This window comes from Ammospiza caudacuta, chromosome 19 (genome assembly GCF_027887145.1).
Source record: "Ammospiza caudacuta isolate bAmmCau1 chromosome 19, bAmmCau1.pri, whole genome shotgun sequence".
NCBI lineage: Eukaryota > Metazoa > Chordata > Aves > Passeriformes > Passerellidae > Ammospiza > Ammospiza caudacuta.
This window is the reverse complement of record NC_080611.1, coordinates 9,439,291-9,466,855: the sequence shown is the minus strand read 5'-3', so window position 1 is coordinate 9,466,855 and position 27,565 is coordinate 9,439,291. Positions and strand designations below refer to the sequence as shown.

The window sequence follows — 27,565 nt, the reverse complement described above, 5'->3', positions numbered from 1 at the left end:
TTGAAGTGAAATCCTCTAAATTACACAGACAATGTCAGATATTCTTTATCCTGTCCTATGTATGGCTTGGAAAGTATCCCAGAGTTTATTAGTTTGAGTGAAAAGTCCACCTAGCAAAATTCCACTTTCTCATTTACCTCAAAATTTAAACACTGCACTTGTTTTTCTGGTGCTGATGTCTGCAGCATGCTTACATGGACTACAGTGTTGTTTATTGTGGTATTTTCATGTTAAAATGAAGCAATAATACATAGTATTTCTCTCAAACTGCTCTTCTCTTGATGCAATTTTTGTTGGTTGTGGTGCTACAGTATCTTTTTTTCTGTGTACCTTTTGTTCAGTTTTCTCTCCTTTCTGTCATTTTCTGTCCCAAATATTGTTCTCACTCTCAATTATTGTTATCATCACTTGAGCACCTTTTGGTGCTTCTGAGCAGTAGAATCAGTATGGCACATATATGTCATGGTTTTCTCTTTTTCTAAAGTAAAGAATATTTCTGTACAATATAAGTTATTAAAGCTTTGATTTTTATGTAGGTCTCTGTGCATGCTTTATTTTCCTTGTCTTTTATTCTTCATCTTTTTCCTTGGGATGGAAGGTGGGGAAGAGAAATGAACTATTTTGCATCATTGTATTCACCTGTTCTGATCTCTGATTTTTTCCCCATGGCTCCATTCTTTGTCCTGTATTATTAGAAACTGTTTGAGCATATTTATGTTAAATTTGGCCATCACCAAACCTGCAGCAAATTGGTGTTGGTACACAGGCAATTTCTTGTCCCTCTTTTTCCCAGTGAAGAGGAGCAGCTTGGTGGGTCTCACAGCAGAATATGAAAGGCCTGGTTTAAAGTCATGTCTTGATCTCCTCCTTATTTTAATATCCAAGAATAAATGTGTGAAGTCCTTGTTCATAATGTGTTGGTGCAGGATACAGAACATTTTCTTCTCTGCCTAACAAAGCATCATGGCAGTTTAGTGAAATAATAATATTATGGTTTTATTATCCAAACCCAGTTCAAGCTTAGATTCTGCATGTGAGATTGTAATTCATATTCATTAGAGAAATGGATGCAAAACAAGTTTTAAGTTCATGTGTAGCAAATGGCTCTCTTTTCAATTGAAAGAATTCTAAGTTAACTTGGTTTTTTGATGGTACTAAACCTATCAAAAAATTGATTTATACAGAATGGAGGTTTCAGACCTTTCCATGTCCTCTCCAAGGATCAGAGTGGAGCTAAGGAGAAATCCCTGAAACCAAGCAGAGACTTTGATTGTTTTTTAGTTAGGTGTGTCTGTTAATGAGCATTAATGCTCAGCTTTCCAGGGATGGAAGGTGGGAAGCGCTGAGTGAAAATCCTCCTGTAATGGAAGGGAGGAGGGAGGGCATGGTTTGGCACTGTGAATTCTGTGTGTCAGGATTCTCTGTGGAAGTCACTGTTCCCTGTGGCTGCCCCAGTTCTGGCCAGTCTGGAGTGCTGTGGGACTGGAGTTGTCTGGAGTGGCTGTCAGGGAAGCTCAGGGCTCCCTGGGCTGATGATTTGATTCCCTTCTGGAGAAAAGAAGCAGAGGACGTGGGAAATGAGGGAGGATGTTATGTTGATATGCAACAAGAGTAATGGAAAAAAACTGTTAAATCTTCAGAAAAAATTCCTTTCTGGTTGTAGCTATTAAGGAAGGATGATGAGAAGGTATTTTTAGGTTGTTTTATAGAACAAGCCATGGTTGTATCTGGATGCTGTATTGTCTTTCCAAGGCTGTGATTGTAATTCACAACATATTACAAAAAGAAGAGAGAAAAGGGGGGTTCTGGCAGAAAGTTTTGCTTGAGCAAATTTGAAGCATCTCTTGCTGAATTGTCCAATGGAATTTAGACCTGTGTGAAGTACTTTTTGTGGGCGGTGGTTTGTTTTTCTCTTCTTCAGAAAACTTCCCTTAAAAATTTTTATTTTGTTGAATTAGTGTATTCTTTTCAATATAAAATCTTGTCCTCTAGGAAAAACGACTTTGCTTGATTCTGGCTGTTGAATTCCCTGATGACAGGAGTGTATCCAGTATTTCTAATCCAAAGTAAAATTCAGTTTAGTGTCAGGCCTTGTTATTAGAAAATAATCCTTTCCCTCTCCAAATTTTCTTCATAATAATTTAACCCCCTTTTTAGTGTCAACTGTTATTCCTTACTCTAGGGAAATATATTTCCATTTATAAACAGTCACATTATCTTCACTTCCTATGTAAAACAGCAGTAAAAGATTAAATCTCTTTGGTACAACAACTCACTGCCTGGCTGTTATTGCCAGGTAATTTTTTACTGTATAAAATACTCAGTGTCAGGTCTCAGCTTTTCATCTGCACCAGATATTAAGATAATTTTTTCATGTACCATATGGTGGCAAATGCAAATGGCACAGTCAGATGGAGCTGTTGTAATATATTCATGCAGTAATGTCTGAATTAAGTTGTTAATTCCAAGAGAATTTTGTGGCTTGCTAACCTGATTCAGCACAAGTGGATATTCTGTTGTATAAGAATTTTTAGAGGGACTTCTGCAGTGATCTAAAGAGCAAAAAGGGGTTGGCTTCTGCCTTATGTGGTTCTTAATTCAGCTGTTAGTGTGAAAAGGAAGTGGTTGAATTAGCTGCTTGGATTCTTCAGCCTGGATGGTGGGTGTGTGTGTAGAGAGGGGGAATCTGGGAGACTTTCCAGAAAGAAATTGCCAAATAGTTGCTGTCTGGATGTAGTTTAATGTCAGTAAAATACCATGCTTGCCCAGGATGTATTCCCCTTCCTTATTTTCAGTCTTGTTTGTGTTTCCCCTATTGTTCAGGCCTTTCCTCAGAGCTTTTGAATAACCAGCCTTGACACATTTACAGCCTTCTTGCATTCAGAACTAAACTACCTAAACCAGCAGTTCAGGAACTTAATCCCCTTTTTCTCTTCCTTCCCCTTTTTCCCTCCTGTGGTAGCCAGACCTGTCCCACATTGTCCTGCCCAGCCTCTCCAGCAGCCCCTGCCCCTAAGGCACAGCAGGTCCCATCCCCTCTCCCTCTGAAAGGTGTTTGTACCATCACCTCCACCAAAACCTGCTCTGGGCCCAGCTTCAGTCTGTGCCCCTCAGGTCCTCACCCCCCGGCTCCTCTTCTCCTTTGGGATCTCTCTCCAATGGAACCTCATGCAACTCCCCAAAACAACTTCTCCTCTTCCCAAAATCTCCTCACTGCAGCTTTTGCTGCTCTCTGGTGCCTCCACATCCTCAGGCTGCTGCGCTGCCCTGGCAGAATCACTTTTCTCCCCCAATCCTTTGACTCTATTTTGTTTAGTTAATGCTAAGGATGCTGGATTTTTCTCAGGGAGAGAAGGCAGCAGCTCTGCCTGGTGCTGCTTTAGACAATCCCATCCTAGATGAGCTCCTAAAGAGCCATCAAACAGCTCTGGGCACCTCCTTTTCCTTCTCCTCGTGGGGCTTGAGGCCCTTTGGATGAAGCTGATGCCCTTCGCAGCAGGCAGTGAGTGCCACATGTCCCTGCCCCATCCCTGCCCCTATTCCTTCTCCATTCCTGCCCCATCCCTGCCCCATTCCTTCTCCATTCCTGCCCCATTCCTTCTCCATTCCTGCCCCAGCCACAGCCCTGGCAGGTCCTGGGGACCATCCCAGAGGCTCAGACACCCTTCAGTTGCTGCACAGAAGGGAAATTCCAGGAAGGAAATGAATGAAGATGGGAGAAAAATATTGGGGTGCTGTTTTTCATTCTGTCTCTTCACACCTTCTTCTCCCCAGTGTGAAAACAGTTGGTAGCTCAAAGCTGAGATTATATTAGAAAAAAAGTCAGAAATGGGAAAATGGAGAAAAAAAATCTAAGTAATTAATCCAGGTCGTAAAAACAGTCTGTGTGACAGCATGGATTAGAAATAGGGAATTCCTGGCTCCCAAACCTGAGCTCATACGTCGTGATGCTGCATTTTTCTCTCTTTCTGGAGGGAGTATGTCTGGCTTGTGATCAGGAAGAGGTGTGTTTTTTCAGGAATATATTTTTCCACTTTCTTCATTTCACATTTCTCAGTGAGGTGAACTCTTCAGGGAAAGTGTATGTAATGCCATGGGGATGAAAAGTCACTCAATTCCAAACCTTCCTCAGTGCTAGACAAAATAACAATTGTCCCCGTGTTCTAAATTTTTATTTAAATAATTTAGAGGTTTCTACTAAGGCATTAATTTGATGGCTTTTTCTTAGAAGTGGAAGTGCTAAGAGTAGGGAAATTTAAATTTCTGAACATGCAGTTCTTAACCAAAGTCTTAATTGTAAATGTTCAGATAATATGAAAGTCAACAAAATGTCTATGCAATTGAGTTTCTATGTTTCCACTTCATTAATACTAATCTCATTATCTCTGTTGAAGTCCTGAAGCTGTGGAATAGATATTGCTGATAGGATAGAGGAAAAAAAGAAATATAAGCTCCAAGAACTTTAATTACAAGGAGGAAGACAGAATTATCCCACAAAATGGGGAGGTTCTGGTTTTTTGTTTCTGGTTTGGTTTGTTGCACTTTATTTTTTGGAACATACTTTTTAAATAAAAAAATAAAATTTCTAGCTCAGGCTTTTATGTTGGAACCTTATTGCCAGATGATGTAAAACAAATGTAACTTATCCACCAAATGAATTGGAAATGTCAGCTCATCCTAATGTCACTCTCTAAATACAACCATGGGTTTTTATGCCTGAAATGATGCAGAGATGTAGATGAAACATTTTGCTGTAAAGCCAGCTAGATGTTACTTAATATTTATTTTCTTCCTTTATCAAAAATTAGACATTTTTATTTGGAAAAATGCAGCTTGTCTTGCTTATTTCCTTTTAAAGTGTGAACCAACCCAGGTTTTTGGGTGCAAAAATCAAGAGTAGATTATAGCAGAATGTGAAGTTCCCACCTGCTTGGTGTGGATGGTGACTGTTCATCCCAACCCTGAGAACCTCACCCTGAAACATTACAGGAATTCTTGGAAACTGTCTTGTGTATTCAGCTGTTCTACATATTATTCAAACTGTTCTGTTATGAAATTGTGTTTAACCATATACCTTTGACTTTTTTAAAGCAACAAGGAAAACTGGAAAATTCAAGACAGGTCATGATAAGTCTTTATTTTTAAGTGCACCTAAATTGTTCTCATAAGAATTTATTTTAAGTACATAAAGCATTGTAGACTGCAGCTGTGCACGTGATTACCCATCTTCATCTCTTTTCTTTATGCAAAATTGGCATTGTCAAGGTTGTAAGGCCAAAAATCTGACCTATATTACACAATCAGTTTACTATTAAAAAAACTTGGGGGCTTTTTAATGTGAAGTTTGGGTTTGTTTTTGTGTAAATGTGCAGTGGTTACTTTTAACCATGAGGTTTTTCTGTCTTCTACTTCTTGGGTTAGTTGCTGAGTGCACATGGGAAAAAGAAGTTATACAAGTTCTGCTTTTTGAAAAAGGAAGAATGGGAGAAGTGTTAACCTGATCACAGCTGTAATTTTAAGCCATGCCAGTTAGTTCAATTATTTGGTTTGCCAACCTTGACAGTATCATTTCTATCTTTATGAAAATATTAAGATGTTTAAAAGCCAGTAAAGCCACAGTCAATGGGGAGATGTATTTAGACATTGGTTGATCAGTTTTCATTCAAAAACAAATAAAAAAGAAGCACTTGGAACTAAACTAAGGCCAGAATTTGTGGTCTGGGAAGAGAGAACTACAAGCAATTTTTGGGATCTAAGCCATAGTTACAAATTCATTTCCCTCAACTTGAAACAGCCGTAATAATTCAGTATTGGCAATCACTGATTTATCTTGAGTGTTTTGAAACTGTCCTCTGAACGTTTTGAAAACAAAAACAAGCTCACAAAGCAATTGCCTCTGAAGAGCAAAGCTTCAGACAAAAAAAAGCAGAAGTAAAGCAAACTGCAGTGTGCAGGTTTCCCAAGGCAGTGCACACAGATCCAGGTTTATTTCTGTGGGAATGCTGTGAGGAGAGTCCTGGGCAGGAGGGGAAGGTGGCACATCCCAGCCCAGCCCCTGTGGCCTGGCTGTGTGGCTGTAAAGTGTCAGGAGTGTCCCAGCCATCCCTTACTGAGGGTAAATCAGCCCCCTGGGCTGGGGGAGCTGCAGCTGGGGGATGCCTTGGCCTGGCAGTGCTGCCTGCTGGGGCTCCCCGCACTCCCCGGGGCTCCCCGCACTCCCCGGGGCTCCCCGCGTTCCCCGGGGCTCCCCGCGTTCCCCGGGGCTCCCCGCACTCCCCGGGGCTCCCCGCACTCCCCGGGGCTCCCCGCATCACTGGGACTTGCAGGAGCAGCCCCAGAGAGCTCCTGGCTCCTGCCCTGCACTGGGGCTGCTGTCCCTGCTCCTGCTGTCCCCAGACACTGCTGGGGTGCCACAGCATTGTCCCCTTGGGGCAGGCTGGGCTGGGGCATGGGGCTAACATGTTTGGGGTTGCTCGGAGAGCTGGGGTGGAGGGCCAGTCCTCAGCCTGCTGGTGTTGTTGTTGGAACAGATTTCAGTTCCCATGAGTGCCCCCTCCCAAATCAGATTTTCAGAGCAGTTTGTATTCAAGTGAGCTCCTCCATGAGACATGCTCCCATTGAACTCCAGTGTACATCTTACCTGCAGGTGACTTGCTCTCTCTTGCCATTACAGTGTGTGTTAAATTTTTAATGAGGTGGTGATCTTTCTTCCCCCAAGGTGGTTTCTGATGCATCATCAAAGTGTTCAGTGAGTGGCACTGACAGTGCTGTTTGTTCCACGTTTTTCAGATACATTGGGAAGTCGGATTCAATAACGATCAGTGTGTGGAACCACAAGAAAATTCACAAAAAGCAGGGAGCTGGTTTTCTTGGCTGTGTCAGGCTTCTCTCAAACGCCATCAACCGCCTTAAAGACACTGGTTGTAAGTAAGCTAAGGACAGGTTTCTTCTCTTTCAGCCCAAGCTTGCATGTACAGCCTTTTGAAAAATGACACTTAATTGGGTTTTTGCTAGCTTTTATAAAGCTTTTATATTCCAGGTGGTTTGTGATGGTGTTTTGTTTTGTTTTTGATTTTGTGCCCTCATTTTGTAGATCAGAGGTTGGATCTCTGCAAGCTTGGGCCAAATGACAACGATACTGTTAGAGGACAGATAGTAGGTGAGTAAAGGTTTTTATCTTCAAGTTCTCTTTTTATCTTTAGTTTCTATGGTAGCTATAGAAATAACTCTTCTAGATGTCAGTTTTCTATATTATTTCTATATACATATTAAAATAATATTCTGTTTTCTATATATTTCTATATATAATGGCTCCTGTCTACTGGCAGAGCTATTTGGACCTCAGGCTAGAATTATAGAAGTAGAGAATTAAACCCCCCCCCCCCCCCCCCCAAAAAACAAAACCAAAAAAACCCAAACCAAAATGCTCAAACCACCTAAAAAAAGCCTCAAACCACAATATTATAATAAATGTTGGGGCAAATAAGACCATAGGTAATAAAAAAAAAATTAGAAAGTTTTTAATTTCACTGTAAAGGATGATGGCAGTTTGTGTCTGAACTCTCTGTGAAAAACTGACTATAAAATTGGCCAGAGCTCCAGCAAGGCTGTGCTTCCTTTAGGTTTTGGGGAAAACCTAAAAAACATCTTGCTTATAAGCAAGTAAAATTGCTGTCTGGGATGACTTGATCAATTAATTTTGTGTTTTCATGGCTTATTAACAAGTCTGTCAACAACCTCAATAACTGTGCTTTGTCGTTCTGTGAACTCATGAACTTTAAATAACTTCAGAATTAAAAAGAAGCTGGGAAATTAAAAAGCAAGTATCCACAAAAAAGCTTCATAAATACTCTATTTTTAGTGCATTCTCAGTTCTTTGGTCCCTTCTCAGTTCTCAGCATTTCTAATAGGTCATTTAAATCAAAAGTTGGTCAGGATAAGGAAGTTCTTTATTTATACAACAAGATGTTAATGAGAATATTTGGACATGAGGGAAAGTGAATTTCTATGTTCAATTCTTAGTTGAAATTCTATCCAAACAGCACTTCTGTCAGCCAGGGAACACCTCTGAAATATTAGTCAGCAAATAAGTGTGTTTGTTTGCCTCCCTCTGTTGAATCACACCTGTGGCTTTACCTCTTGGTGTTGCTTTAATCATCTCTCTCTGTCTGATCTGCAAGTGCTTGCATTAAGATCAGAGTGTGATGGCACAGGGGAGTGAAATGATGGTGGAAATGTGGATTTGTAAGTGCATTGCTGACCCTTCAGGCTGTTCCCAATTAAATTTTCCACATGAGCTTGCGCAGAGGATGAATCAGTCACTTCTCTGGGGTGTGTTTGCTGTGGGTTTGGTTTGCTTGCTGGCTTTGCTCCCCTGAGCATCCCTGTGTGTGCAGCTTTGTTTGGGGGTGCCCTTGGAGGGGAGGCTGAGCTGGGAGCAGGGGAGAGCAGCCTCAGGGTGTGCTGAGAGCTCAGAGCAGGGACTGTGCTCCCATGCTGCCCTCCAGAGTATGAACTCACATCCTGGTCAGCATGCTGGGGACTGCTGCCATTCATTAAAGGGGAAAAACCAACCCAGAAACCCCTCCCCAGAGCAGAAAGGTCTGGGAGGCCTGTGGCAAATCCATTTCAGAGAGAACTGGTCAGGGAGCAGTAGTCAGAGCTATCAGCAGTGTGGGCACAGGCTGCACTGCCAGGCTGCTTCAGCTGGTGTGCCAAAGCAGCTCTGCCTCTCCTGGGGTGCTGCTGGGGCTGCCCCTGACACCAGGAGCTGTTTGTGCACTGAACCTACAGAAAAGCACCTTGTCAGGTTACAGCAGAGACCCAGAGCAAATCTATGTTCTGTTTTCTGGTGATATCATCAGAAAGGTCAAGTTTACTCAGTCATGGTTCTGTTTTAATTTAATGCATCCTTGGTAAGATTCCAGAGACTCCTGTCTTTTTTTATTTAAGTTGTCATTATTAATCTTCTTATATTTTAATCTTTCTTCACTAATGCAACTTTATTGAGTGGATGAATGAGCCTCAGTAAAACTGAGTAATTCCACTGCAGTAGTTAGATGATAGAGAAATCTGGATTAAAAATAAGTAAAAGACAGAATAAATATACTCTCAGTTCTTCCAATTATAAACTCTCTTAAATTAAGAGACCATGCAATATTGCAAACCAATATTAAAATGTAATTGATGCCTTCAGCAGATGATAATCTTACAAATCAAGTGCACAGTGGGTATGCCTTGGTACAGGGACCAAGGAGAACTTGATCTTGAATCCCTGGGTTCTCTTCAAAGACAGGAAGAAAAGGGGGCATTTTCAGCAATGGATCCAGGGGCATGAGAACTGTGTCTTAATCTTGCAGCTCTTCTGTGCCATTCTTTTATTTCTGATGTGGCAGTGCAGAAAAAATAAGCCCTTACTTATTACAAAATGAAGCCGTGCACAAATTTTGCTCCTCACGTAGGCAAAGGGGAGGCACTTGCCTTTGTTTTTGTTAATTCCTGTCTCTTTTTGCTTGCCAAACCTTGCCTACCTGCACTGGTGTGAACTTGAAGTGTGTGGGGTTGTGGCAGAGTAAATACATCATGTGAGATCCTGATTTGGTTGAATTTAAAGGTGTCTTTCCCTCTGAAGTTGTTCTGTAATGTTAGAGTTCATGGACCATGAGGGGTTAATGTGGTTAGGAATGCAGCAGGTACTCCAGAGCTCCCTGGGTTGGTCTGTTGAGTTCTAAGCTTCAAAACATGTTGTTGTTGAAAATTTGGGGTCTCAGGCAAAATCTGTCAGTTGTGCTCCAGCTTTTCAAACTTTCTGATCTTTACAAAAGTTTGGTTGCATCCAGGTTAAAATCATTTCACTGCTTATAAATAGGACTTGAAGACAGTTGTCCAGAGGTATGTTAATGCCACCTCATGAAATGTGGGCCACAGCACGTATTTAGCTTTTTAAGCAATTGTTTTATTGTTAAAGGCATAACAAAACATCAAAAAAACACCCCAACCCCACAGGAACACAAGTGTCATAAATTATCAGATTGGACACTTTCAAACTGTGATATTGGGAACAAAAGCAGCCTAAAAAAAAATCTTTGTTTTCATAATTGCGGTACAAAAGCTTCAGGCATAAATACCCATTATAGTGAATCATGTAAAAAAAAATTAAAAGTGAAGCAGTTTCGGTGAGGGCAGGCAAGGGCTTTTCAGGCTGCTTTGAGTTGCATTTGACTTCTTACTATTGGTGTTAGAAAGTAGCCAATAAACCAAATCTAAAAGTGCTTCTAGCAGTTACATTTTGCCTGGTTTTGTGTTTGTGTGTCTGTGTGTGTGTTGGAACCCATGGGTGCACAAAATATGCGAGAAGGAGTCAAAGCCAGGGAGGAATTCCTTATTTTAGCTCTTCCTGTTCAGAGTTCTGCTGTTGGCCTGTCCCAGCCGTGTGTGAGGTGGCACCCACTGCCACCAGCTGAGTGCCACAGTCCATCTCAACACACAAAATTAATTGCAGTTTCACAGTTCACTTCCTTTTCTGCCTTAACATGTACTCATATTCCTTAAGCTAACTTTTTTGGAAGTAAGATGTAGAGAATTCCATGTATGAAAACCAAGTTCCTTTGCAAACATCTTTGATTTGTGAGAAGGAAAAAAATATCCTGAATCTGTCTCAGCTTAGTCCTCCAGGTTGTACCAATTCTCTTTCAAATGTAACCACAATTTGCATTCAGATGCCACATCTTTAATAACTCTTTTATTATCCTAATAGTCAGTCTTCAGTCCAGAGACCGAATAGGCACAGGAGGACAAGTTGTGGACTGCAGTCGCTTGTTCGATAACGATTTACCAGACGGGTAAGCTGACATCCCTGTGATGTAAACACAAATGCAGCTCATGCAACAGACTTCTGTGATAGTGAGACAGTTTGCAAATAAAGTATTTTAAATCTTGCATTCAGAGTTCTGCAGCTCTGCCTTCAGAACAGGAGCTGAGCCAGCTGGGGTGCACAGAGCAGTTGATAGTTTGGCTGTTGTCTTATCTCCACTTGGAAAAGGGGGGGTGACATACGTAAAGAAATGCTTTGAAAAGTATTGAAAAGTAACTTGTCCAAGAAAACACATATTTCAGATTAAATCACAGCCAGCAAAGTGCCTTATGCATGCAGTAGTTTTGTAGCAAGGAAGTGACCACACTGCCTGGCTGCCCTTCTGCAGCACCATGCAGAGGTGTAGATCCACTGTGATAAACATGGATAACTTCTTCATGCACCTCTTAGGGAAGAAAACGTGACTGGGAAAGGTAATGCAGCCCAAGTTCTTGCTGTATTTACCTTCCAAAAGTAGGGTTTAGGATTCTTGTTTGTCCCTGTGAGAGTCAATGACATCATTATCACCTAGAACAGTTTTGCAAACACAGGAAAATACTCTGGTTTAGGTTCTGGTGCTGTCAGCAACTTCTTCAGAGCAAACACAGACTTTCTGAATGTGATTCTTGGCAGGTAAAGACAGGAGAAAATGAGTTTTCAGAGGATGAATTTTGAAATGCAAATTATCATCCTGGTCTGTAACAGCATTCTTTTGTTAATTTGAAGTCAAGATAAGTCAAAACCATTTCTGAAAATGCTTCTAAATTTTCACTTCAGAATGTTCCTTGCATAAATATTGCTCACTTAATTGTGTAACTTCAAAGTTTGCTGTACAGCCTCGTGCATTTCAGTGTGCAAATTTAGTGATAATTCAAAAGTCACATTATTTGAAGCTGACTTTTTAATGAAGGAAAGCAGTGCATGAAGATGCTATGAAAGCATTTTTTGGAGTCAGTGGTCAAAAGAAGTTAAATGCATTATTAAACATGTTTCCAAGAAGTTCCTTTATGTGGCTATTTGGATTTAATTAGAATTCAAGTCATTATTGAATATGAAGGTGTGATACTGTTAATGATGTGCCTGGTTCAAGGGAAGAATATGTTCAACCATTCAGAGTTGAACTCTCAGTTTTTTCCTGTCACCTCACTCAGCTAACATGATTCATAGCAGTGTAAGTCTTCCTGAGCTGGGCATTTCTGTTGGAAACATTCTGTGCCCTGGTTTCCTAGAAATGCCCCTCAGTGCCTTTGTGTGCCCTGCAGGTGGGAGGAGCGCAGGACTGCTTCTGGAAGGATCCAGTATCTAAACCACATCACAAGGACAACGCAGTGGGAGCGACCCACACGGTGAGGAGTTCCTGGGATGCTGTGGGAGGATGAGTTTGGTTATTGAGCAGTTCCAAGGGGCTCTCACAGGGGGATTGGGTTGCTCATTCCTCTGCTCAGTCACTCTGCACAAGCTGAATGCTTTCTTTTTCAGCATCCTTTTCCTTCAGTCTGCCTAATGTTTAACTCAGAAGATCATTCTGACTGCTTTTATCCCTGCCCTAGTTGTAATATCTTTGCTTTCTTGCAGAGATGCTGTGGTAGAGCTCTGTAAATACAGAGATTACATTTTGCAGATATCTTAAAGGGGGGAAGAAGTGAGACCATGAGTAGCTGTCAGACCTTGCTCTGTGACCATGTAACCCAGAACAGCTACAGCTGATGGCTGCAGAGTGTGTTTGGAAATCATTGTGATCACTTTTTCTGATCACTGTAAATGTGTGTTGTGAAACTGTTCCTCAAGCCACTTTTGCTGTTGCCTGTGCTGCAGGCAGTGTCATTGCATTTTTATCAGAATCCTCTGTAGATTGTCTGTGCCTGCAGATGTTCTCTTCCATTCTCAATATCATTCTGGTCTCTGCATGGATATATTTGATTTTAAATAATCTGGACTGTTAACACTGTCAGCTCTGATACATGTTTGCAGTTTTGGATTGAAAGGACTGAACAGCTTTTTGTTTTCCTATTTCTGGTATATTGTATATTCTGGTATATTGAAATACCCATTCTAAACTCTAGACACGGTAGAAAAACAAATGCAAAATGTATCATTTGTATTGGGGATTTCTTGTGACCTTGTAAATCCCCCTTTAACCCATTTAAAATCCTTTTGAAAGCAGCATTGAGATACAAAATCACACTGCTCTTGTGAGCAACTGCTTTTATTCTTGCTTAGCCCTTTTTCACCATCCTGGCCTAATAACATTCCATAAAAGTTAGAAGGAATAACAAGGCCTGATCACTTCCTCAGCCACACGAAGGCAAGGTGAGAAAGTTTGGAGGTTATCGGAGCAAGACAGCCCCAGTGGCAGGGAGAAATGATGAGGACTCCATCTTATCAGAAGGCTAATTACTACTTATCCATCTTATCAGAAGGCTAATTAATTACTTTATTATATTATTCTATACTCTATTACACTATATTACATCTAAAGTGAGTCTGCCAAGCACTCAACTCAAACTTCACAGTCTCGTGACTGTCAGCCCACAGTCCCCACACACACACCGGGATTCAATTGGCCAGTGAATCAAAACACTCACACCAGAATCCAATTATCAATTCCCTTCAGGTAAACAATCTTCCATGATGCATTCCACTTGAGAACAACACAGAAGCAGTAAATGAGATAAGAATTGTTTTTTCTTTCTCTGAGAACGCGAAACCCAGAAATATTCTTGGAAGAATTGTGCCTTGCTTTTCTCTGTGAAGAGCAATGTGGTGACAGGAGGTGAGGAGGTTCCTGGTTCCTCTGGTGAGCGTGGACCAGGAGCTTCCTGCTCCAGTTGAGGTGTCCCCAGAGCTCGGGGTGCAGCTGCTCTGCCCCAGGTGTGCTGTGTGACCCTCATGGCCACCACACTGAGTTTCCCCGCTGTCCCCAGGCCAGCATCAGAGTACTCGAGCCCGGTGAGCACGGGCCTGGTTCCTCTGGTGAGCACGGACCTGCTCCAGTTGAGGTGTCCTGCTGGGCAGGTCACTGGGGTGTCCCCAGAGCTCAGGGTGCAGCTGCTCCCCCACAGGTGACCCTCATGGCCACCACACTGAGGTTGTCCCTCTGTCCCCAGGCCAGCATCAGAGTACTCGAGCCCGGTGAGCACAGGCCTGGTTCCTCTGGTGAGCACAGACCTGCTCCGGTTGAGGTGTCCTGCTGGGCCCGGGGTGCAGCTGCTCCCCCCCAGGTGTGCTGTGTGACCCTCATGGCACCACACTGAGTTTTCCCCTCTGTCCCCAGGCCAGCATCGGAGTACTCGAGCCCGGGCAGGCCCCTGAGCTGCCTGGTGGATGAGAACACTCCCATCGGCGGCACCAACGGCGCGTCCTGCGGGCAGGCGGCGGATCCGCGGCTGGCCGAGAGGAGGGTGCGCTCGCAGAGGCACAGGAACTACATGAGCAGGACACACCTGCACACCCCTCCCGACCTGCCTGAGGGATATGGTATGGAAATCACACGGGGTCACTCGTGGGGCGCTCAAGAAACAGGGAAAATGGGTTGTGTCTTCTCATGTGGGAGGTATTTGCATTCCTTGGTTGAAGGAAATTGGTCTTTGTGAGTCTCCATGCTTCATTTTTTGTTCTTGTATTTATTAATTTGTCTTGATTTCACAGAGCAAAGGACAACTCAGCAAGGTCAGGTCTATTTTCTGCATACTCAAACTGGTGTCAGCACGTGGCACGATCCAAGAGTACCTAGGTAAGAAATTATGGAAGTACCCTTAATATTTCAAATCAAAATCACTTAAGCAGTGCTCTCCTCAAAGTTTTCTCTGGCTAATATTTCTGATTCTTGGCCCCTAATACATTATTTTAACATGTCATTCATCAAAATGAATTAGTCTGTCTGCTTCAAGTTGGTATTGTAATGAAAAAATGGAAAACTGGGAAATAAATTACAGTAGTGTTTTGGAAACAGGAACAGTTCACTGATTCTAGATTTTGCATATGATTTAGAGCCAAGTCCAGATTTTAGTACTCTGCAAAATAATGAAACAAAGAGTAGAATCTGAACACTTCCAAAAGAAGTGCCATCAAGGTACTTTGGTGAAAAGTGGGTTGAATTGAAACAGTCAAACTGCTTTTCCTGTTGCAATTATCTTAACACTTGGAAAACAACAAATCCTAAGTATTTTAAATTCCATATCCTTATTTACACAATATACATGTACATACTGTTCATGAAAGTACACATGATTATTGCTGATGTGTTTGAAAGGAAAGGATGATAGTGGAAATTATTGATAGCTTCTGATTGTCCTTTAAATAACCAAGAAATCCTGTTGTAAATGATAATAAATCCTCTTGTAAACACTTGCCTCCTAAAGTCAGGAATGGTGGTGTGAGATTTGCGTGGTTTGAAATTGGCAGCTTTGAAATGGAGTTTTGTCACTGTTTTTCTGTTGGAAGGTTGTACCTTGCTTTGATGCAGGTTTGATGCACTGCCTGAAGAGCTGAGGCTGCAGTTAGTGGGAAGTCAGTGACTTGTGTATTATGCAAAAACAGGCTCTAAAAAAAAATAATATGAAGATCTAATCCTTAAGTTTGGGGTGTGATAGTTCTGCGTGCAGTCTAACTCAGCACTGCCCTGAGGTGTGGCAGCACAAACAGCAGGAGTGTCTCTGAGAACAAGAATTGTTTGCATGAGGATAGAATTTATGTCATTTCTGAGGAATATTGTATTTTTGAGGCTAATAGCCACAGCCATGTATCCAGCACAAGTAATCCCTGCAGTCCAGCAACAGTGTGTTCGTGGGGAATAGCAGCAGCAGTTCCATCCCAGAGCTTGTTTCCATGTTTCCATCAGTGGCTCCTTGAGTCTCTGGAATCCCTGCAGACTGCACCTTTTAAGGCATTCTGTCCCTTGGCTCTTTCCTCCCTCAGCTCCCATGATTTTGGGAGAGCTGAACACCTTTGGGAAGAGCTGCACTGGACAGTGTGAGGGGTCTGAGGTGTGAATTGCATCCATGAATAATCAGTGTGTATTTTTGGAGACCAGCATTTGTTTTCAGTGAGGCTCTGGAATGAATTTACATCTTCCTAATTTCAGCAGAATTTTTCTTGAGACCTATTGAGCCACCTCTGCATTGCTCAGGGCAGAGCTGAGTCATTGTTCATCTACTTGATTTGAAATACTTAGAGAGAGAGCTGTTTGCTTCCCACAGGCTCCTGGGGTTCTGGGGCAAAGCAGCCAGTGCCATGCACATCCCATGTGTAATTCTTCATGGAAAGTCTAACTCTTCAGAAATACAGTTTTGTTTTGTATGAGTTTCTAAAGTGTGATTCACAGCTCCTTACGTGACTAATGTTGTTTTAAAAAATGTTTTCTGTCAGAATTGGTGCAGAACTGCAATTCCATTTTGACAAATATGGCAATGGTCTTTATTTTTGTTTGAAGCCTTTATTAATTTAACAGCTGAAGTTAGTTTGCAGAATGAGGGCTATTTGATAAGAATTTTTTCCCCACGGCATGTGTTCTGGGGTGTGTGTTTTTGCTGTGGTGGGCGCGTACCTTGGGAGCAGAGATTCCAGCTGAACAGATCAGGTTTCTGAGACAATACATTTTCTCAGACTTCATGGAATTGTTCTGTTACATTTACGCTTGTTTGGCTCGGAGGCCAATTGCTGAGGTATTTTTCATTTTATATTTGTTTTCACAGGGATCTTAGCAACATCAATTGTGAAGAGCTTGGTCCGCTGCCTCCTGGATGGGAGATCCGAAATACAGCGACGGGCAGGGTTTATTTTGTTGACCATAACAACAGAACGACGCAGTTCACGGACCCGCGGCTCTCTGCAAACCTGCACTTGGTCCTGAAGTGAGTCTGGAGCCTGCTGTGGGTCGGGATGTGCTCTGCCATTCCCGGAGCCTTTAAGGAGTAATTCTTTGACACATCACCAACTTACCCTGTTTCACGGCAAAGATGAGCTTGAAAAGAGCCTGCAGGAGCATTTAGGCAGGAATGTGGCTGTTGTGATGCACAGGGGGAGGGAAGCAAATGCTGTCTGCTGGCCCATAGATTTTTTTTTTTTTTCCTAACAGCAAGAGAGACACTTTGTTTTCGTTGTACTTCGTTCTATTTTCAGCTATGAAGGACTTGTTTTAAAATAAGTTGTGTGTGAGCCAGTGGTGTCAAATACTGATGAGTTAGGAAGGGGTGCACAAGTGCCCAGCTATTCTCCTGGAGTAAAGGAGAAATAACTCGGCTCCTGCCTTCAGTTTTAGAGTAGCACTAGTTGATATGTTCTCAAAACAAGGCCCCAATAATTTAACTCCGTTGTTTTACAAAAAGGATAAAATAGGAACCGCATTTTTTCTGCCTTCGTGTTTTGATATCATAATTTCATCTCACAGTTTTAAAAAGAGAAGGAGAGACTTAAAAGAATTCTGGCTCGTGTTTTATCCCCTAGGCACTCATTACACACTGGGGATTTTCTACTAAAAATGGAAACCGAAAAGCAAACAAATATTTCCTTTTTTCTCTCATTTTTTCCTCTCAGACGGCTTGTATGAGGTACTTGGGAGTTTGATTCTATTGTTTCTCCTGCTAATACCTTTTAATACTCTTGGGAAACACCTGTAAAGTATTGAGTAGGTGTTAAGTGGAAGAAACAATGAAGAGTTGGTTGGATGGAAAGCCAGGCAGCCCTGGGTGAGGAGTCAGTAGGAGGAATAGTCCTGAGAGGAAGTGAATCATTGGGAAGAAAAGCTGAAGGAAAGAATAATGGGAACAAGCACGAAAAGACAAAGCTGAGGAATGGAAAGTCATATCCAGGAGACAGCATGTCTTTTATGCATTACACTAAAGCTGTCTAGCCTCTACCCAATATACACTTGAAATCACACCCCAAGAGGGAAAGGAGCCTAAATACAGAAAATATGTTAGAGAAATCATCGGTTTTATATGTGTATGTTACAGGACTTCAGTAAGCTGCCATCATCCAGAAACTTCGAGTGTTGTTTATTATTTAGTCTAAAACAAATCACTACTCCTTTTAGCTGAATTGAAATTGGTAGTTTGAAAATAAAATTATCTTGAAAAATATCAGCAGTGAAGGAGCATGTTCATGTTTGAAACACAGAAAAGTTCCTAAAATCAATTCAGATTCAGTTATTTTACTTCAAGAAAAACTTCAGACCCTCATAGCTACAGCAGTGCAGTCCTGAAGCTGTAGAAAGCTCAGTGAACTGGGTGTATTTGACAAGCTGGCCTCCTCAGGTGGGTTTGTTTTGAAATGGCAGAAGGGGCACAGTAGCCAGTTCTGGATTGTGGAGGACAGATAACAGAGCTACCTTTGTTAGCTGGAAAATCCAATTTGACTTTTAATTTCCAGAATCACAGAACCATTTAGCATTTATTTGAACTTAGAGTTCTCCTGCAGTGTACTGAAGTTCTTCATTTGTCCATCTGTCTTTCATTAGGAAAGGATTTCAGAAACTCACCCAACAGTGTCATCAGCAAAGTCTGCTGCCTGATAAATCATTTTTGGTGTTTATTCTGTTATTACACCAAACAGGATGTGTGAAAGTTTCCCCTGCCTTGAGCCCACCTCCTTATTTGTTCTTTAAAAAACAAACCAAAAAAAAAGTAGTTTGCCTTAGGCCTGTCATTTTGTAAATTATCTGAGAAATAAGTTTAGACTTCATGTGGGATGGGTGTGATAGAGTTATAGGCTCAAATGAGAAAGAATTCACTCTCAGTGATACTTTTTCTATTGATCTGAGTAAAGCCATTTGTTCTTCCAGTTATGACATTGTAAGTTATGAAAATAATCAGACTTGTTACCCAGTTCTGTTCTAAGAGATTGACCAAGAGTTTGTGATAATTTTGATAAGTAATAGCACCTGAAAAGTATTTAGTTGTATCCTTCAAGCACTGTATGGAATCAAGCACGGTCACTCAGCTGTGAAAACAAACTGAGAAATGAGATTTAATGACCTCAAACACTGCAGGTTCTTTAGCTAATAGTGCACTGATCATTTTTAGTCAAATCTGGAAGATGGCATTTTATTTTTCTCCTCCTAGTACTTCCTTATTTTGGGAAGCACTGTGTGGTGAAAAGTAATGATTTCATTTGATGCTAAAATCATGCTTTTTTCAGACATTACATTTCCTTTAAGAATGACCCTGTCTAACTTTGTGCTTTGGGGAACTTTTTACCCTTAAATGTGGTATGGAGGGGTGCTCACTTTAATATATAAATATGGCCTTCTCTGGTAGTCCTATACAAGGAATATTTTCACTTAATCCTCCTTATGGAATTAGAAATTCCAGACTATAGAATAAGAATTTAGTCTTAATTTGTGTATCAAGTAAATACAGTTTAAATGAGATCCATATTTAAAACTAATCACAAGTGAAAATTGCCATGCACGTGGCACAAATGACATAGAGCCACAGAACCAGAGCCAGTGTGTGTCTAAATTATTACAATGATTTGTATTTTTCTGGATGTCCCTGTGGAAAACTCTGGAGGTGAATTTTGGTTGGCCAGGAGAGTTTTCTACTAGGCCTTGTCTCAAAACAGACATTGACATGTAAATTTCATTTAAATTCTAAAATACATTAAATTATTAAATTATAATAAATTCATTATAATTTAGAAATTTAAAATTTAATTTCTGAAATGAAATTATAAAATACATTAAAACTGTGTTTGGTTCCATCTATTTAAAAAACAAGAAGAACTAGCTTTCCACTGGAAAACATTCTAAATTGTAATGTTTCTTATTTATCCAGTAAATGTAGGGTATTCTCATGTGCTCCACAGAGAGATGATATTCTTAGGCTTTAAAAATACAGTTTTTATCCTGTGTTGCTTGGGAATGCCATACTAAAAAGCTATAAAAATATCCACTCACTGTGTACAAGAAACGACCCAGAGAGAACATCTCTGCAACATGATCCATTTACTTTTCCTAGTAAGAAGTCAGATTTACCAAATCTCTTTGAATTGCTAGTAAAAATCCTTGTTTATCTGTGCCAATTAGTTCCATGTGAACTCCCACATTCCTGTGGTCCAGACCAGGCCAGGTACAAGGGACAAGGTCCTTGCCAAGCTGCCAGTACAAACATCTTTTTGTAAGCTTGCTCTTTTCCAGACAAGCCATTTAAAACAGACTATGGTATTGACTGGAGATTAGAGGCAGAGTGTTTGGCAGATCCCTGAATTTTAAAATGGAGGAAGGGAAAACACACAAAGGAAATATGGAAACGGTCTCTGAGAAATTCAGTGTCAGCAGCTTAGTAGTGAAATTGTATGGATAATACCTTATTGTATGTGCTGTAACCTTTTGCATACTTTGTAGAGTAGCACTAATAGAAATAACAAGCCCTAAAACCACCTGATAGTTGCCAAGAAAGACAGAGCCATATGTCTTTAGTCAGGATAAAATCGCTCTGAATTTATTCTTTACTGGCCCCAGACGTTTTCAGCGTAATCACAGTAATAATCACAATAAATTGGAAGCAGTTTAGGTAGAATGCCTGCAGGTTTCAGGAGGGAGCAGGGGCTGGATGAAGGGTGTCTGAGGCTGCTGTGTGTGTTGCAGCCGGCAGAACCAGCTGAAGGACCAGCAGCAGCAGCAGCAGCAGGTGGTGTCCCTGTGCCAGCTCCCGGACGAGGCCGAGTGCCTGACGGTGCCGCGCTACAAGCGGGACCTGGTGCAGAAGCTGAAGATCCTGAGGCAGGAGCTGTCCCAGCAGCAGCCCCAGGCTGGCCACTGTCGGATCGAGGTCTCCAGGGAGGAGATTTTTGAGGTAACTCGAGATTTTGACCCGTTTTATAACAAGGGGGTTGTTTGTAGCTGTGTAAAGGAGTTGTTCACTTAGATGGAACCTCGGGGGCTGCAGTTAAAACTGGGATTGTACCGTGGTGAGGAGGAGCCATTCCAGGGGGATGCCAGCACTGACATGTAATTGACATAGATGTCTCTACCTAAATCAAGGCAAACTTTCTCTGTGGCTGGAGATGTGCAGCCCTTGTCAGGGACTGGGGAAGGAGTCTGAGCACTTCATGTGTCTTACAGTCCTGTCTCCCTCCTTCCGTGTATTTGAGAAGCTGATGAGTGTTTTAGAGGGGATGTTAAAAATTCAGCTCTATTATTAGTGATCTTTGATACAGTGTATCTTAAGTAAAACTACTACTGAAAAGGATTCCTCTTCAGAGTTTGGATTTCTTATCATTGATCTGAATTCTCTCTCCACAATCAGACCAGTTTTACAACTGTCTGGGCTTCTGAATGGCCAGAGATGCCCACAGTGGCGTCTCTGCATTCTGTTTTGGGATGTGATTCAGCAGAATCATTCTGTTGACTTGACTAAACACATTTATAATTCATTGGCCTTTTCTGGAGAACAGTTTGTCCTTTTGAGGACTTTCACCCATCCCACCCATCCCTGTTGCAGTTTTACCCCACCCACAAACTTGATCTCCCCACTGTGTTGTCACAGTTTTTCCCAGCCAAGAAAGATTTGTGTTGGTCTTCCCTATGGAGAGTCAGATCACTTTGTAAGCAACTGAAAGAAGAAGGGAGGGAAGGCTACAGAATTACGATGTTCTTGTTCAGCCCAGTGTGTTGGGTCCCCACACACCCACCTGCCTCCTCTGTCCTGTAGAGGCAGAGCTTGGGGCTGGTACTGGACATAAATAGGAACCAGACTTTTCTTTTTTTCTCTAATTCCTTTGCATTTGTTCTCCCTTTCAACTTGCTTTCTGTGTTTTTTTGGTGAACACTTACTGACAGAGGAATAATCCTGTGGTTTTACTGGGATGGCATTGCTGATTCCATTCTTCAGGTGCTTCTTGGAGGCTGGCACATGTGTTTTACCCAAAGTACAAACTCCACTCTTGGCTTTTCAGGCTGCAAAAACTAGGAGCTCTTATGGAAAACTAAAGGAGTTAACTTATAAAAAAATTGTATCAGTAATGTGAGAATGAGGGACAATGTTCTGATCACTGCTCACCCCTGGAAATTTAATGGGAGGTGGTTCTTCTCAGCTTCTCATCAGTTTGACAAGTGTTGTCACATTTGGAGAAAATGAAGAAACAATCTGTGATTTGAGCAACTGATGAAGATCAGGAAAATAATGTCCCCTTTAAGAGTGTTCCCTTTGGACTCAAGTCTGAAACTCCCTTCATTTCCAATACCCAGCAGCAGCTTTTTCTCTGTAAACAGCAGTTAATAAAGGGAAGTGTTGTGTGTTTACAGGAATCCTACCGGCAAGTCATGAAGATGAGGCCAAAAGACCTGTGGAAACGATTGATGATAAAATTCCGTGGGGAGGAGGGCCTTGATTATGGAGGTGTGGCCAGGTAAACAGTGGCTCCTCTGTCCTTCCCCTGTGCTTTGAATCCTCAACCAGCCCATCTTCTTTTGTATTATTCTCATTTGTTTTTATTTCAGTAACAGATTAAATGTCAGAAGAACATAAGGCTCTAGGTAGCATTGTAAAAGAAAAAAATGCTTCAAAAAAAAGAACTAATTTCTTGAAAATAAAATGCAAATTACTCATCATGTCAAATATCTGTCATATGTGAGAGGTTTTGGTATCTATAGAAATTAACATATTTTTCTTTGGTTAGTGAAGTTTGGGTATCTGAGAATATATACCACTAAATACTTGTCTTTATGCACAATTTTAACCAAAAAATATGCTTAATTGCAAACTGTCACTGCTGTTTGAAGCAAAATGTTGCCACCAGCAGTTGGTGGGCAACTTCAGTCTGTCTGAGGTTACTTTTCTCTTATAAAAAAATGACATGCCCAATTGTCAGACCATTATTTACTGATTTGTGAACACATAATTAAAACTTGAACTAAATATATCCATTACCTTAAAGATTATTTATATCAAGAGCTTTGATTCCAACATCCCACTATTTAAGTGAATACATAATGTCTTGTCTTAGTGTGTAATGGATATAGGAGAATCACAGTCAGAAACTCTCTTGGAGATGAGTAATCTGAAGGAAAATCTTGGACAGCTGTCAGGTGTTGTGTGGTTACTGAGCTAGTAAAAATAATTCTGATTTCAGCCATATCTCAGCATGTTCAGAGATAACTTCCTTCACATTTATGTTTAATAGTAAAATTTTAAAAACCAGACTTTTGGAATGATTCTCAGTGTCACAATGCATTTGTCTCTAGAGTTCCAATAAAAGATTTTGTTTTCCAGGGAGTGGCTGTACCTGCTGTCCCATGAGATGCTGAATCCATACTATGGGCTCTTCCAGTACTCCCGGGATGACATTTACACGCTGCAGATCAACCCCGACTCTGCCGTCAACCCGGTAGGGCTGGTGCCAGTGCTGTAAATCTGGCATTTCTGAGAAACCAAACACACACCTGGGCAGGGCTCAACACTCAGGAGCCAAATTCTTACAATTGCTGCTGCTGGACACTGAATTTTTACAATTATATGATGGTTTCTTTTTAGCGCTGATCAGACTTTGCAAACGTGTTCTTAATTTTCTGTCAGATGTCAATTTATGATTCCTTTGGGAGAAATTCAGTTTGATTATTACTTGTAAGACTCCTGGACTGGAAGTGAAATACTCAGTGTGCCATGAAACAAAACAAAACCTCTGCACAGGGTTTGGGCTTGGGGTTTTCTTCTTTTCTGGGTGTTGAAATTTTCTCTCATGCTCAGCAGTGGGGGTGTCACTCAGCAGCATGGCCTTGTCTCTGCTCTGTTCCAGGAACACTTGTCCTATTTCCACTTTGTGGGCAGGATCATGGGGATGGCTGTGTTCCACGGGCACTACATTGACGGCGGCTTCACGTTGCCTTTCTACAAGCAGCTGCTTGGGAAGCCAATTACTTTGGATGACATGGAACTGGTGGACCCTGATCTCCATAACAGCTTAGTCTGGATACTGTATGTACTCTGTAGGGTACCTCAGGATGTTAGAATGCTGGCTCTGTTATGTGATAATGGTCCTAAATCCTGGAAATGAGGTGTATTTTGATCTCCTTCTCAGGCAGATTTAAGAACTATCTCTCACACAATTCAGCTTCTTTAAGGCTAAAAATGCTCAAGCTACTCAAATTTTAGGGGGGAGGTGTGTGGAGTTAATATTAATTTATTAATTTTACCTATTATTAACAGTAACAGATTATTAAAATATAACATGGAAACTTTGATAAAGATTTTAAAATGCAACATAGTAAAACTGTATGTTCACCTTCTACATCCAGGCAGGGCTTCGAAATGCCATTGAAAAACGAAATTGTGCTTCTGTCATGTAGAACATGGCTGTAATATATTTGCAGAATTTGTTTTCCCTCAGTCATTTGCTGCTTTCTTTGCACCAGTGAGAACGACATCACCGGGGTCCTGGACCACACGTTCTGTGTGGAGCACAACGCCTACGGGGAGATCATCCAGCACGAGCTGAAACCCAACGGCAAAAGCATCCCCGTGACCGAGGAGAACAAAAAGGAATATGTCAGGTACATCAGGAGCTTTTCCCAGACTGTTTTTCGATTTTCTACAGTGGGGAAGATCTGTTAATGAAGGCCATTACTGAAACAGTCTCCTCTGCCTGACAAAAGTGCAACTCTTAATTAGTTTATCTTGGTAGTAGAAGAGTTCTTGTTAAAATTGCTGTGTGAGAAGTGATGTAGGAATGCTGGATTTACTTCAACAGTTACACTGTTGAATTGTCAGTGTTGTGCTGTGGGGTTGTGCAGTGCTCGGCTGTAATCCTGTCAGTGGGGCCGTGGTTTGGGGCTGGATAAATGGAATTGCAGCTCTATTGCCTTTGAATACATCCTCCACAAACCCAATTTGCACTTGCTCACAGGCTTTATGTGAACTGGCGGTTTTTGCGAGGAATTGAAGCTCAGTTTCTGGCGCTCCAGAAGGGATTTAATGAAGTAATCCCACAACATCTGCTGAAGACATTTGATGAGAAGGAGCTGGAGGTCAGTGCAGCAGTGTTGTGCTGTGTGTCAGGTGTGCTGAGGCTCTCAGAGCTGCAGGAACACGGGGCTGTCCTGGTGTGCTCTCACCTGGGATGGGGCAGGGCAAGGGCTGAGCAGCTCAGGGGGACCATGGCTGTGTGTGTGCCTCCCATCAGAGCTGTGGCCGTGTCCTGGAGGTGACAGCTCACAGCAACTGCACAAGTGGCTCCCCTGCAGCTCAAACCCCTCTGAGCCTGCTGAGGACCTGCAGTGACCTCGGGCTGTTCTCTGTTCCATCAGAGTCCTGGTGCAGAGCTCTCCCAGGGCAGTTTCCTCATGTGCAGTTCAATGCTGCCAGCAGAAGAAGCTGTCAGCCCTTAATGCACTGCCCTGAATGGTGTCAGGCACCTGGGGTTTGCAGAGCTCAGTTCTGCCAGACTCCATTGGTCCTGTAAATCCAGCAGAAGGAAAGGTGCTGTCACAAACAAGTGTGCTACAGAATGTCAGGATCAGCGTCCAAACAATATTCTCTGAAGGCAAATCCACAGATCCCAAGCTTGTTTTAAACTGAAATGGAATTGCAGTCTGTGGAGTTGAGGGGTTTGCCATGTAAAATGGCCACAGGTAAATTATTCACATGTGTTTGTGATCCCTGGGCTGGAATGTGGTGATTGCTCCTCCTTTATCCCAAATATTCTCACTCCCAGCACTGAGCCAGCCAAGCTGCTGCTAACCCTGAGCCATTTTGCAAGTGTAGAATAAGAAAGGGGAAGGTCCAGTGTTCTTAGTCATAAAAATGTCTTCAGAATTATGATCACATCCTCCCTGAACTGAACCCGATCCATTGTGGATCTCCCTTCAGGAGCACTGAAAGCTCAGTGGCAGTGTCAGCTCTGTCCTTTGTGTGGTGTCACAGGAACAAGGTTCCTTCTGGGGCTCCAGGGCTGGACCAGCCAAACTGCACCCTGGGCCATGTTCCTAAAGAAATCCTGAGGTCAAATGTGAATTATTCCTGCTCTGTCACACAGGGGTACAGTCTGTGCTTCTGTTTAACTGGTCAAGGCCCTCTTGTCTAAGCGTGAAATGGTTTGGGTTCTTTTTAATTTGAATTGAGACCATTTGAAAAATGGTTCGTGTACAGAGGTAAAATTAAAAAAACAAGAAATTTATATTTCTGCATTGCTTAAGATGAGGGAGGAGTTACAATTTGCCTTTGGTATAAAATCTGTCCATTTTTCACTATCATTTCTTCATAATTTGGCTCCAAACCAAGTGATGAAATAATATAATAAATCTATTTTAAATTTACAGCTCATCATTTGTGGACTGGGAAAAATCGATGTGAACGACTGGAAGGCAAACACGAGGTTAAAACACTGCACCCCCGACAGCAACATCGTCAAGTGGTTCTGGAAGGCTGTGGAGCTCTTCGACGAGGAGAGGAGGGCGCGGCTGCTGCAGTTCGTGACCGGCTCCTCGCGGGTGCCTCTGCAGGGCTTCAAGGCGCTGCAAGGTAACGCCGGCTGTGCTGGAGCTGGGGTGGGGCTGCAGCTGCCCTGCGACTTCTGAGAGCCATTTCAATGTCTGATTGCAATCAGTAGCTCTTTTCTGTGTGTTTGTGTGGTACCTTCTTAAGCAGGTGCAAATGGCTCTTTGATTTCATTTCTTCACTTCCTTCTCTGGCAGGAGGTTCTGATCAGCTCAGATCTCAAAGGGGTTCCAGAATCCAGGGTTTTAATTCCTACTTTTACAAGCCCTCATCAGTTGTACAGCTCTTTTAGACTGAAATGCAGTAACACAACTCAAGCTCAGACTTTTATTTAACAGCAGAGTCCCCATGAGAAACGCTGACCCTCTGAATTGTATTTTTAATGGCTGCTCAGACCGGGATTCCAGTTTTGCTCAGGTTGGGACATTTGTAGCTTCTTCTGTCCTTTGTGGCATCTTCAGTGCAGACCAAGTCTAAGCAATGGCTGTGCTGCAGTCTTTTTTCTTTAGCAGAGACATTAAAGAGATTTCTAGTAGTCAGATTAATTTAATAAAATTATAAGGAATTGACATAGTGACACTGTTGGATTTCAGTGGAATTGGCCACTCTTCAAGAACAGTTATAAAACAGGGACAGGTACAGTTTTGTTCTGTAGGAGGGCTGAGAGAAGATAAATTAAAAACTGTTGGAATTATGCAGTACACTGAGTGAAAAAGCTGATTTATTCTTCCTTATCAGTGCTTTTTCCCTTACCTTTCCTTTAAATAACTGCAGGGCTGTCTGGGTGGGCAAGGAGGGGTCTGTCCCACAACCACTGGGACTTTGCAGTTTTTTCCTGCCTGTTTATGATTTCATCTTCCTTGGTGCAGAGCTTCTCTTTGTATTTAGTTGCTCTCTTGTTGCAGTGCACCAAAGACATTTCATGTTATTCCTCACAGTAACAGATCTGCTCTGGGTTTTCAGGTGCTGCAGGCCCACGACTCTTCACAATACACCAGATCGATGCCAGCACTAATAATTTGCCTAAAGCTCATACCTGGTAAGGCTTTCTCAGTTCTCTCTTGTGATCTGTAGCTTAAAGACCAATCTGCTGTCAGAGCATTTGGAACAGTCTCACTTCTTTTGTCTTTTGTGACACAATCAAAGCTGTCCCTTAGAGGTGTGAGATCTGGAGATGGCTTTTGTTTCATGGAGCTGGGTGGCCTCATTCTTTAATCAAGCCTTGCTGGCAGCATCTGCAGCTCGGTGAGGTGAGGCAGAGCTGGCAGTGGTGGCTGCAGAG

At 42.0% G+C, this 27,565-nt stretch overlaps 1 protein-coding gene across 1 annotated transcript in view; it reads left to right on the top strand.

Annotated features, from left to right (window-relative positions):
- The window catches only part of SMURF2 (SMAD specific E3 ubiquitin protein ligase 2), a 60,518-nt gene that overhangs the window by 29,175 nt on the left and 3,778 nt on the right, over window positions 1-27,565 (top strand). The window contains exons 4-18 of the mRNA XM_058817285.1: window positions 6,790-6,923; window positions 7,094-7,159; window positions 10,757-10,841; window positions 12,115-12,198; window positions 14,127-14,329; window positions 14,501-14,585; window positions 16,546-16,704; window positions 20,439-20,646; window positions 22,098-22,201; window positions 23,065-23,179; window positions 23,588-23,766; window positions 24,204-24,341; window positions 24,695-24,815; window positions 26,106-26,307; window positions 27,247-27,322. Coding sequence (XP_058673268.1) covers window positions 6,790-6,923; window positions 7,094-7,159; window positions 10,757-10,841; window positions 12,115-12,198; window positions 14,127-14,329; window positions 14,501-14,585; window positions 16,546-16,704; window positions 20,439-20,646; window positions 22,098-22,201; window positions 23,065-23,179; window positions 23,588-23,766; window positions 24,204-24,341; window positions 24,695-24,815; window positions 26,106-26,307; window positions 27,247-27,322 — 1,959 coding nt within the window. The remainder of the gene's footprint in view (window positions 1-6,789; window positions 6,924-7,093; window positions 7,160-10,756; window positions 10,842-12,114; window positions 12,199-14,126; window positions 14,330-14,500; window positions 14,586-16,545; window positions 16,705-20,438; window positions 20,647-22,097; window positions 22,202-23,064; window positions 23,180-23,587; window positions 23,767-24,203; window positions 24,342-24,694; window positions 24,816-26,105; window positions 26,308-27,246; window positions 27,323-27,565) is intronic.